Genomic DNA, 12,826 nt, shown 5'->3' with positions numbered 1-12,826 from the left:
CAGTTGACTTGGGCAGTGGCTGACTTGGGCAGTGGTTGACTTGGACAGTGGTTGGCTTGCGCAGTGGCTGACTTGGGCATTGGTTAACTTGGGCATTAAAACACTATGAAGTAGAATACCTTCCTTCATACAACCTAAGTACACACTGGTTCTTCATCCTCTGAGCATTTACCTCTCCATGGGCATTACCATTATATTTAATTATTTTAATATCCAATGATAAGTGATCTTAAGATTATTTCTAGGCACATTCATATGAAAGAAAAAAATTACTGGGCTAGAGTTGTCAGATGAAGTATAGGACTCCTACTTAAATCTGAATTTCAGATAAACAATGAATAATTTTTCTTTTCTTTTCTTCCTTTTTTATTAACAATGAATAATTTTCAATGTAAGTACAACCAGTGAGTCTTGTAGATTTTCTTTTCCTTTTTCTCTCCCCCACCTTTAAGTCTGCCAACCCCCCTCTGGGTCTCAGTTTCTTCTCTTGTCAAATGAGAGGTAGAGGGCTGAATTGATCTGCTAATCCCATCCACCTATAACATTCTTCAAATAAATTTAAATTTATTTAATTGTGATTTTAAAAATAGGGGAATCTAACAACAATGTAAGTTCCTTTTGTTTTCCTTTAAACAACCAATTCCGTGTTTTCAAATTAACCACTTTCAGGTTTTCTTTCACCGTGACTGGCATATGAGAAGACAGCCTAAGATTTCTGAGGCATAAGTTCACGTGAGTAAGTATGTGTGTGTTGCATATGCCCAGCCACTTCAACTCTTAGGCTGCCTCTCTATTTGTTTTGTAACGTCTTCCCTTAGTGTCTCCGATTGAATTTTATGTACAGGAGAGATAGAATAAATGTCAGCAGCTGATTTGGGGACCATCTGCTTTGCATCAAACTGCACAATACACAAATTAACTAGTTCTGTCAGATGTTTAATTTAGATTTTATTCAAATACTAATGGAAGAGACTTATCCTGGTGTAGCTAGAAACACATAAGAAAATGTATTCATTAACGTTAAAGCACTCTTAGGATATTTAGATGTGGGTTAATACAACCAGATCCTGGAAGAACTTTAAAAAGAAAAAAAAACAAGAGCACCTGGGTGGCTCAGTCAGTTAAGTGTCTGACTTTGGCTCAAGTCATGATCTCAGGTTCGTGAGTTTGAGCCTTGTGTCGGGCTCTATGCTGACAGCTCAGAGCCTGGAGCCTTCTTTGGATTCTGCATCTCCTTCTCTCTCTGCCCCTCCCCCACTCACTCACTGTCTCTCTCCCTCTCTCTCTCTCTCAAAAATAAATATTAAAAAAAAAAAAACTAAAAAAAGAAAAAGAAAAAAAATCTATGGCAAGAAAAGTCTCTAATTTGGCAGAGTAGAGTTAATTGGTCAGATAGCTAACCTCCATTTAAATACAGCTGATAGCCTCCACATAAAAAAAAAAAAAAAAAAAGTAACCATTTCCAAGCCCTCTTGCTTTTTCTTAGGCATTTCCCTGGCCAGACTCTCTCCTGCCAATACTGTCTTTCTTTTGTGTTTGTCTTTTTCTCTGTAGTACTTAGTATAGCACTGAGCCATTTGCATCCTAGTACAGTGCTCAATAGCAAAATACCGGTTTAACCTTCTAGGATGGAATGACACAAGGGATTCTCATGAATTTTCAAGCTTAAAATAGAAAAAGTAGAAGAATGTTGCACGAAAACTGACCTTGAAATATCATCTAAGCCATTTCTCTTAGTTTCAGAAAGAACATTTGATTGCCAAGATTTTGATGATTGGATTTAATATACTCCCCAAATTAAGATTCCACATCTACGTGCCACTGCTTTAGCATAAGCATCCAATTATTCTTATAAACCATTTAATTTATGTGTCTTTTGTACATAATCCTACCTACTTTCCAAGAATGTTTGCGGTAAAAGATGAGTTTATGTGTGTGCATGAGTGAGCATGCATATATGCACACACACACTGAACGATACAAATAATAAACTTAGAACAAAATTAATCAAGATGGAGAAGAGTTATGAGGGAGAGATATTTCAAGCAGCCTTCTTTAGAAAATTCTTGACTAAAACAACTTTTATGCCAAATATTGCTACTCTGTGATTATTTTAAAGTGGGAATGGAAAGGAAGTCCAAAGATAAGAACTCCCTGAACTTCATCAATCTCAACAAGAGCCATGTTAAAAGTATTGAATTCTTCCTAATAAACTGTCAGCTAGCTATCAACAACTACACTGTGGAATTTGTGGTCTGAAGTGCTAGCATCATCAATGCTATGGATGCCTCAAGGCTCTGAGAAAGGTACCTGGTTTCAACAATAAGCATCCAGTTGTCTCAGTTCAAAGATTTTAAGAAATATATTTTTGATGGCTATATAGGGAATGTGTTTCAAAGACCTGCCTATTTGGAACACGGTGGTCTAGCCAGGGGGAAACTGCCCAAGGCTGCTTGACTGCTCTGGAAGGAGCACTAGGAGGTTCGGCCACCGTAGAGGAGGAGAACGGTGGGAGCAGAAATAGGAGGTGGTTGTTTATGGAAGGGATTTCCCTAGAATTTACCCAGAGTTGACAGCTTCTCATTAAATGGTAGAAAGTTTATAAACAACTGCATAGATCCTATTTTAGAAAAAAAATGGCTAAAAATAAGTCCTACTATTTGATTTTATTTGTACAAATTTCCATCAGCACAGAAATATATCCTTTGGGACTAAAGTCAAACAATTTCAATAGTATAATTTATCAGGCCAAAACAACCTTTACATAACAGGCCATCTAATCCCTAAATTTGCCTTGAGCTATAGGAATTTACTTCAGTCAGCTTCTACAGGCAACCGCGTGCATTTTCTATCATGATTATTACAGTTACTTCAGGGCACTGCTTACATTAATGGTCTTTAAAAGCCAAGGCTGCTGTCATTTCCACTGCCTATTTCTGAGACAACATATTTACATGCCCCAATAAGAGTACAAAATTATATTATCTATAAACAGTTTTACCTATGCGAATGCTAGGGAAGCAAACCAATTTTGTATTACCTTGACTGGCATGAGAAATACTGTGATTTTTCAAAACCAAAATACATCATGATATGAAAAATTGGATGCTTATCTGTCTTTCATAATGAAAGACCTTAAAGAAGTTGGAAACTGGACCTCTATCTAGATTTTCCTCAGAAACATAAGGCAACCAATCCAGACAGGACACACTGTTACAACTGAACAGGAGATGCTCATGCCGCATTACCCAAGGGTCACTGGGTAATATGAGAAAATAAGTCTTGACTTCACTATATTTCCAACTATGTCCTTTTCTTTGGTCAGTCAATAGTGAATTTTTCTGTTTCAAAGTCTTACAAATTGATGAAAGAATTATGTTTATAACTTGTGTTGATTGCTTATTCAGACAAGTTACCTACCAACTTAGAAACAGACCAACGGACCAACAGCAAAGAAAGACTTACTGTGCAGCCAGGCTGCTTGGGGATAATAACTGCCCATCTTCCTCACTCCACACATGTGTTGTGTTGCCAGAGCCACCTAAAGAAATGACATTTATACAGGTGAACACTTAACATGCTTGCTTCAAGGAAGTAATTTTCTTAGCAAAACATCATCACAGGTCAAATAAATGGGAAGAAAATACAGAAAAATCTGCAGAATTTTTCTCCAAAGAGTTTTACAAAAGATGTCTATGCTCTTTTTGTTGGAGACATTCAGGATATTTATAGGTAATAGATGCCTGCTAATCAGAAAACCCTAATGGTCAAGCACATGCATCTCTAAGAACTTCTTTCTCCATTTGTCAAAACATTACATTATTTTATCCTAAAAGCTGTATGCATAGATGACTCTTGAATACTATAATGCACATTGTCTACCACGTGATTTGTTAATCAAATGAGGCCAATTTCAGTCTTACAGGTCACTAGATTTTTTTGCTTTCAGTTGTCAAGAATATAGCCTTAGGAAACATCTGCTATCACTAATCTATATTTTCCATCTTTCAAAAAGCAGCCACTGATTTCAACTGAATGCAGCTGTGAATGCAAATTGGCTCATATTAACAGAACCATTCTGAGTGGTCTCAAATAATATGAAGGTTCAAAGTGTGGGAGGCAATCGCTAACTAATGGAAACCATATGGGAAGGTCTAATTCAACACTGTGAATTGCCCCTCGAAGTTAAATAGGTCTCTGATTCCGCTTGCCACATAACACTGTATCATAAAAAGAATAAGTGTGCAACAGAATTCACATGAAAAATTGAACATGAGAGTACTTTTAATGGCTACCGCATAAATAAAAATCATAAATCCAAGGCTTTCATTCAGCCCCTTTAGGGAAAAGGTATCAAGTCTTTCCATCTTCTCTGGAGACAATACTTACTCCCTATAATCCAGTATATTTCAGTCCTGGTATTTTTTAACACTGATCTAATCTCTTTCAATCAGATATTTTATTACTAGTAAGCATTGATAGTTCTCTCACTGTCCCTAGTTAGTGTGTCCTAAAGCCTTCTATAAAGGTCCTACTGCAAATGTATGCAATCATCCATACTTTTCTGGTGCTGATCACTGAGTTGATTTAAATTAGTATGGGCGTGAAAAAGACTATTACTAAATGAAGGACCTCCTTGTCCACCTCTGTATCAGTGGTGTATGAGTAATGTTTGCACCATCCGTAGTATCTAGCACAGGGGCTTTTTCAGTTTTCCTGTTCAGCACAGCAGAATTTTCCGGTGCTCCACTCAAGGTGCAGCTAATATTACTGCTCTAGCGATAGCAATGCATCAGTGAGTTAAAGAACCGAGAATGAAGATACCCAGAATAAATAAACCTAATTAATAATGGTAGTACCTATTATTTCTTGGCATGCATATATAGAAGAATCAAGGATAGGTCTCTGTTGATATTTCTACATTGCAATGTAAAAGAATATAAACCATTTTTCCAAGATCAAATCTTGCTAAGTTTGAATTCTTATGTAATGCTGAGCAGGTTTATTGGCATTTGTATACTATGTGGTTACAGAGTTTCTCTTCCTCATCAAGCTGTTAAAATGTGTAACTAACAGAAATTTTACGTATCAGTGATAGACTTGGCCCTGATGTTGACTAGGGACATTTCCCCTGAACTATAAAATATCTTAGAAGAAATAATGTACTAAATAGGCTTTAATGAAGTGGAAACCTTTACAGGTCTTTAAAAAGTGATATTTTACTTCACTTCTGTTTTTATTTGTAGGATTAGATATAATTGAAAATGGTACCCACAGACATAGAAAGAAATCTAGTGCACAGATAACCTCTTTTCATTAGTAAAGATGGGTTTCTACTTCAAGAAGTAATTTCATATAATTTACTACTTTGTCAAAGAGCAAACTTCAATGAGTCACAAAGATAATCCCTGTTCTCAAAACTCGGTGTTTATAAATGGAAATACTAAAGCATATTAGCTGTGAGGCAGGGATCTTCACTGGGGCAGAGCTGAGAATTAAGACAGGAAGTTAGGGGACAATCTTTCTGTTTATTAGAATCTTCATATTTTCATGGTTGCTGAGAAGTCTCCTAAAGAAAACTTGAAGTGTGTTGGATCACAGACAGAAAGGTCTGTAAAAAGCAGAGTGGAGAGAGGAATAGGGGCATGCCTGTTGAAAAACTTCTGTGGAAAGGAATTGACATGGTGAATCAAACTCCACAGTGGCTGAAAATGGAAGCCGTTCTGAGGTCTGATGGTGGCAGGTACTTGCATGACCCCAAGAAATAGCCTGGAATCAAGTGTGTATGTCCCAGAAAGTAAATGTGAGTAAGGCCGTCTGGCAAAGAATTCAAGGCAACTGGCTCTGGGGACAGAGAGATCTAATCTTAGTTCAGCCACTTGCTGGGTGGACAGCATAGGCAAAGTGCCCAGCCTCCCTTTGCCTCAGTTTCCTTGTCTGTAAAATAGAATGATAATTCTATCTCATGGACTTATTTTCATGAGAACAGTGATTTAAGGTAGTAAAGCACTTAGCATTGACACAAAAGGTACTATCTCTTATTTTCCTTCTTCAAAAGAGTGGCATGAGATTTTCAAAGCTATCTGGACCCTGTCATACATGAGAACCCAAGCAACTATGCTACGAAACATCACCACACTCCAGCTTAACTGAATATAAAGCCAAAGGAGAAGTGTGTTCGTTTCACGGATATTGCCAAAAGTCATGAAGACCAAGCACAAGGTGGTCTGGGCATCATGGCGGGCATTTGTACTTGGGGCTAGAGACCCCTGCACTGTTGAACCAGTGTCACTGGTTCAGCTTTCAAGGACAAATTTGAGTTCCCTGAAGGATTCCCAGAAATACCTAGAAGAATTTTTCAAAGGCCACAAAATTTCTGCTCAAGCAGGTAGGGATTTGGGGTTAAGGACTTTCAGGAATTGATATTAATGCTACTACATTAATCCTCAGACTGATGAAGTCACAAGTATAGGAAATTAAAAAACAAACACATGTAAGCACCTCAAATTTTATAAGTAACAACACATTTCTCTGATGTATTTCCTTGTCAACTTGACTGCCCAATGACATGTTTTAATACATGCCCAAATCATTAGCATATTCACAGACATGAAACACGGCCACTGGTAAATATTGAAAACTGAGTTGTACTGTTCACCAGGAAAAGTGTCTGGATAACTCAGTTAATAAGAAGCGTTGCTTCTCTGACTTCTAGCAAGGCACTGATGAGCTTTTGTCCTTTGTAAAAATGTTTTTAACTTTATCCCTTTACTTTATATAATTACAAGGTATGAATCTGAAGATGATAAGAAAGAGTGGTACGAAGAAACTTGAAATTCTCAAGTCTTCAAAATGCAAATAAAAAAATACAGAGGAAATAATTAGTGTTCGTTGGTGTACTGTCTGGTTTTCTGGCCTGGACTTTTTATTTAAAGAGCAAGCATTTTTTCCAATGTTTGTCAAGACCATTAAATGTTACCACAATCAATCTTGCAAACTAATCATTAATTCTGTAATTGTAGATATAAAAAAATGCTCTAGCCTAACAGAAATTGGTTTCCAAAGTACGTCAGACTGTCCAATGAGAAGTCTTCGAAGAATATCAAAACCTGCTATTCATATGAAAACTGGTAGTTTAATGAGGAATAGTATAATGAACAATCAGCTTGTGACCTGATGCTCTCAGGATACTTGTAATCCAAAGGTAAAGTCTACATATTTGAAAGCTAACAAACTCAGCTGAGAAAACAGAATTCTAAACTCATTCAGAAGAGGTAAATGCTAACCAAACATTGCACTTGGTACTTCAAAGTAGGTATTTATTCCTTATGGCCCTAAATCTTTGCCTGTATGTGTCCGTGTGTATATATATCTGTGTATTTCCATGTGTGTGGTATATAATGCTATTGTGCATATAAAGATGATATTTTCTGACTCACTAGTAACATGCTATAGCTTGTCTTGCTGGGAATGACAGCAGATTTATATCAATATTCACACTCTGATGTCCATCAAGTATTTTCAAGATGGCTGGTTGAGGGTATATTTTTACCAAGGAAAGATTCATCCTGATTAGAAAGCCAATATTTGGAAATGAGGGTAAAAATAGTGCAATTCAATGTAGGCTTTTGCTCCAAAAAGTAGTAGAAATCTTTTTGTTGAGGCTTGGTCCTAATATTTACTTTCCATACAAAGCATAAACATAGTTTTATAAGCTAAGAGAAATAATTTTCACCTAAATAAAAATCCTAAAAAGTCACAGCCTTTTTTTCTAGCCATTTCTCATTTTCTTTGATTAGCAAGAGATCCAAATTTAGGTGAGGCAAATTTGCCCACCTAAGAATAATATTATCTATAAATGATTATTTTGGTTGCATTCTGTTTTTTTTTTAATATTTCTAACAGGCTTTGTGACACATAATTGGATATAGTTAGATGGAAATACAGTACCTTGAGCTGGGGAGTCCAAAGTGTACAACAGATGTTTAACAGATTTATGGAGAGTTTTGAAACCTTCGTTAGTTGTGACACGTGGATAAACCTTCTGCACGACCAGCAGTGCGCTAACGAGTCAAAAAACAATTAAACCAGATTGCATGTCAGGGTTTGCAGACAGAAACCAAAGGTTATTCAAGGAGAAAATCGCTACAGTAAATTATTCTTATAACGTAGAAGACAAGATACTGCTTTTGTTGTTTAATTACTTGTTTATTAATGCAGAAAACACCCCCAAAATGTTCTTGAACCAGACAGAGCATTTTACATTTCCCCGATTCTAAAGACTCAGGACTCAAAGGCCTAAAAGTAAGGGAGTGAAGTTCACATCAATTGTTTCTGTTAAGACTTAAAAATAAGTGGTTAGGAATAGCTATGTCCAATGAAATGATGGCATTGTTTCTATTTAAGGGAAAATTTAAATACTGGAAATTATTTTTATTAAAAATCAAGCCTAGGGGCACCTGGGTGGCTCAATTGGTTGAGTGTCCAATTCTTGATTTGGGCTCGGGTCATGGTCCCAGCCCATGGTCCCAGTTGTGTGACTGAGCCCCACATTGGGCTCCATACTGAGCAAGGAGCCTGCTTAGGATTCTCTCTTTCTCTCCTTCTGCCCCTCTGCCCCTTTCCCTTGTGCTCTCTCTCTCTCTCTCTCTCTCTCTCTCCCTCTCTCTCTAAAGAAAATAAAATTAAAAAATCAAGCCCAGAGAAAGGACCCCATTTCAGGAATAATAATTATTTAAGCATTTGATAAATATTTATCTGTTGCTGGACAAATGGTAATGTTTTTGAAAAAGAAACGGAGCTTGCCCTAATTAAAGACTGCATTCTATTCTCTAAGTGTCCCATAGGCACTACTCCAGGAGTGGCTCAAAATTAATATCCAGACTAACTGGCACTATTTTCCTAGAGTTTTTATGTTACAAATAAGATGGGTGGTCTGCACTGGGGATGGCCAATCAGCAAATTCACTGATGCTTGAGTTCATTCTACATTTTCAAAAAGCAATTTGTTTCTTAAGAAATGTCTTTTTTATCTCTTTACTGTCATTAGTACATTTTTAAAAAAGCTGTCATTGTACATCTGAATTTTCCAAATACTGTGATTTATATCAATAATCAAGGGCAATGTTTTAACTTACATGAGTAGTAACTAGAACAATAGGCTTCATTAACAATCTGCCATTGTGAAGTTAAACGTACACATGGAACTAATAGTTTTTCCCTATGTATCCTAGTGAACTAAAGGCTCACTCCAGCAACAGATATAGTATGTGCATACACTTTCATGGTTTTCTACAAGTTTTGAAATTTTTAATAGATTAAGATCATTTTAATTTCAGCTCCCTAGTTATGAATAAAAGCTGTATTTAGAAAAGTAAATTGAGTGTCTTCTAGTTCCTAGCATAGTATGAGGTATACAGATAGATATGTGTATGTGTGCATATAAGCATAAATGTAATTTTATTTAGTCCTCTAATAATTCCATAAAGTCCATTTTATTTGCCTTGTTTTACAATGGGAAAACTAAACTTTAACAGTTACATAGTATCCAGTTATTCATAAGTACAACTGATTTTGTCTAATTTCAAAGTTTATGTTCTTTCTATTCTTCATCTTGTCTCCGGCACAGAAACTGTGCCCCAACATGGCTGGAGAGGAGAAGGGCAGGACATTTCTGCACAGAGCCCACAGAATTATTAACTTGTTATTGTGTCTGGCCATAGAGGCATGGCTGTGTTTTTTTTCATCTCTGCTCTATACACATAGCAATGGATACCTCAGGCATTTTATATTTGCCCTAAAAATCTCCCGGTTCTGACTTTGTGTTGAACCTTTCTGACCATGGAGACTAGTTAGATGGTCTCAGGTTATAGATTGCCACTAGCTTTCTCCCAAATTGGCCCTCTGCCTAACTCACCTGATCGGTTGTTTCACAGTAACACCTTCAAAGACTGAACAATTGGCAATCTCATTAAAGCTGTCAACATTATTGTTGTGAGTATCATTAGTAAAATGTCAGTAGACTTAATTCATCTTTTTCTAACACGACATTTAACTTAAAAATAATGACACTTGGCCCTCATCCTCTCTGAAATCCTTTGAACCCTTCATTGATCAAAATATTTTTATTTTACTTCATAGATTTTTTCCCTGCTCTTTACCATAGAAAAATGGAAGTTATCAAAAGATAACTTATCTTAAAGATAATTTTAAGAGTTCTCATGATTTGGATTTCAGCACAGCTTCCTCATAAATGGTGAAAATCACATATATTTTTTCCATTTATACTTCTTGACTTTTTTGAGATTCTCAGTTTTGCTAATTTATGTCATAATGTTAATATTGTATAATGTGGTTTTGGTGATGGTTTAAAAACAATTTACAACTCAAAAAAGAAAAAGTTGTTGAAGGAAATGACTTCACAGTTTTTGTGAAGTTCATTTATCCCTATTACTTTATCAACAAGAGTAAGATAAACTAGAGACCCTAATTTGGTATATAGCCATTTATGGTGAGGAAATTATGACTCTTAATGACATTGTCAGTTTAATAACAATAAATAATAAAGAAGATTTAACTTTAAAAAATTGTTTATAAAGGGCTCCCCAACAGAAATATAATGCAAGTCGCATATTTAAACTTTATAGTAGTCATGTTAAAAAAGTTAAAAGAAATAGATGAAATTAATTTTAATAAAGTATTTTATTAAATCAATACATCCAAAATATTATCACTTCAATAGCCAACCAACATAAAAATTATTAATGAAATATTTTAAGTCTTTTATCATTCTAAGTTTTTAAAATTCACCACGAATTTTATACTTACGGATCATCTCAATTCAGATACTACATTTTCATTGAAAATATTTATTCTGTATTTAGATTTCATTTCAACTACAGATGAAATGTAGGTTCACATATCAACATTATTCCAAACATACTAAAAGGTTTATCATTAACTGAATCAAATATCAGTGTTTAAAAGTTAAATAAAGTTAAAAATTCAGAGTTTTAGTCAAAATCCACATGTGGTTATCATACTAGAAAGCCGTATTAGATAGTCAAGGGCTATCATATTAGAAAAAAACTAGTGTATAAATCAGTAATAAAAAAACAAATTAAATAAATATTCTTTAAAAAAGAATTGCTTAAAGTCCAATGTCATCTACTTCAAAAAAAAGCTATTTCTTTTAGCTATTTCTCTTTTCTTTTTCATTATTATGTAGACTGGTTTACAACATTTGTAATCATTACTGGACAACATGTTCTATTGCATAATGCTATAATATGCAATAATTATAAATTTTAAGAGACTTAAAACAGCTACAGCGCAATGCTTATCCTATATAATTTTTTTTTATATTTATTTTTTTGAGAAACAGTGTGAGACAAAGTGTGAGTGGGGGAGGGGCAGAGAGAGGAGACACAGAATCCAAAGCAGGCTCCAGGCTGGGTAAGTGGTCAGCACAGAGCCTGATGCGGGGCTCAAACCCACGAACTGTGAGATCATGACCTGAGCCGAAGTCGGATGCTCAACTGACTGAGCCACCCAGGTGCCCCTATCCTATATAATTTTCTTCACTAAAATAATGCCTAAAGTATTTTATTTATTTATTTATTTATTTATTTATTTATTTATTTATTTATTTTTAATCCTAAAGTATTTTTTTGGATCTCCTACTTTCTACTAAATATTATTTTGTGGGATTTTTGTTTTTTATTTGTTGTTTCTTAACCAAATTTTGTTGAGGTATAATTCACACACAATAAGATGCACTTATTTTAGGTTATAATTCAGTGAGTTTTAACAAATATATATACTCATGTAACCACCATGCTAATATGATACAAAGCATTTCAATAATCCCCAAAAAGTTGTCTCATTCTCCCAATAGTTGTCCTGGGATCCACTGATCTAATTTCTAACACTATAAATTAATTTTGCCAATTTGAGAACTTCATATAAATGGAATAATATAATATCTACACATCCAGTAAGTGTTCTTTTTTTGAGGGGGAGGGATCTGGATTCTTTTGCCAGCATAATAGTCATAAAATGTATCCATATTATTGTGTGATTCAGTAATCATTTGTTTTTCTTGTTGAGTAGAATTCCAATATATAAATAAACTATAATTCTTTTTCTGTTTTATTTTTGGATATTTGTTTTTTCTCTCAATTTTTAGTTATCATGAAAAAATCTGTTATCAACAAGCATACAAGTCTTCATGTGGACATGTTTTCATTTTCTTGGGAAATATCCAAGAGTAAAATGCTACATCATATGGGCCTACTATTAACTTCATTAGAAGTTATCACACTGTTTTCCATAGAGTTCTATTTGTTCTACATTCTTGCCAACAATTGAGGTTGTCCATCTTTAAAAATTTTACCCATTCTAGTGAGTGTGTAGTGATGTCTTACTATGGTCTGATAACTATTTTGACTCTTTTTATTGCTACATTATGTAATTCAAATGATTCTTTCTCCTTTAACTGATTTACCTGTTTCCTTGTTAAGATAGAATATAAATAAGAGCAAGAGGATGAAGTGCCAAAATCCTGGGTAAATAAAAATTACCCTAAGTGCTAAAATGAAGACCATTTAGAGAACGAAACTTCTTAATACCTTGCCCTTCTGTAATTTAGTTATGACATGCTATGGTGGAAAAAGCATAGGACTTGGATTCAGATTCCTTGACTTCAGGTCCTGCCTTTGCCACTTACTAGTTCTAGATACTTGGGGAAGTCATTTGAAAGGGTTTGTTTCCTCTTCTACAAAATGGGGCTATCTGTTGTCTCAATCTCAAAGCATTGTTGTGGGATC

At 35.0% G+C, this 12,826-nt stretch overlaps 1 protein-coding gene across 1 annotated transcript in view; it reads right to left on the bottom strand.

Annotated features, from left to right (window-relative positions):
* Window positions 1–12,826, bottom strand: part of ABCA12 (ATP binding cassette subfamily A member 12) — a 175,972-nt gene that overhangs the window by 85,261 nt on the left and 77,885 nt on the right. The window contains exons 8-9 of the mRNA XM_049614967.1: window positions 7,951–8,063; window positions 3,466–3,541 (exon numbers count right to left, since the gene is read on the bottom strand). Coding sequence (XP_049470924.1) covers window positions 3,466–3,541; window positions 7,951–8,063 — 189 coding nt within the window. The remainder of the gene's footprint in view (window positions 1–3,465; window positions 3,542–7,950; window positions 8,064–12,826) is intronic.

This window comes from Panthera uncia (genome assembly GCF_023721935.1).
Source record: "Panthera uncia isolate 11264 chromosome C1 unlocalized genomic scaffold, Puncia_PCG_1.0 HiC_scaffold_3, whole genome shotgun sequence".
NCBI lineage: Eukaryota > Metazoa > Chordata > Mammalia > Carnivora > Felidae > Panthera > Panthera uncia.
This window is presented reverse-complemented; position numbering and strand designations above follow the sequence as displayed.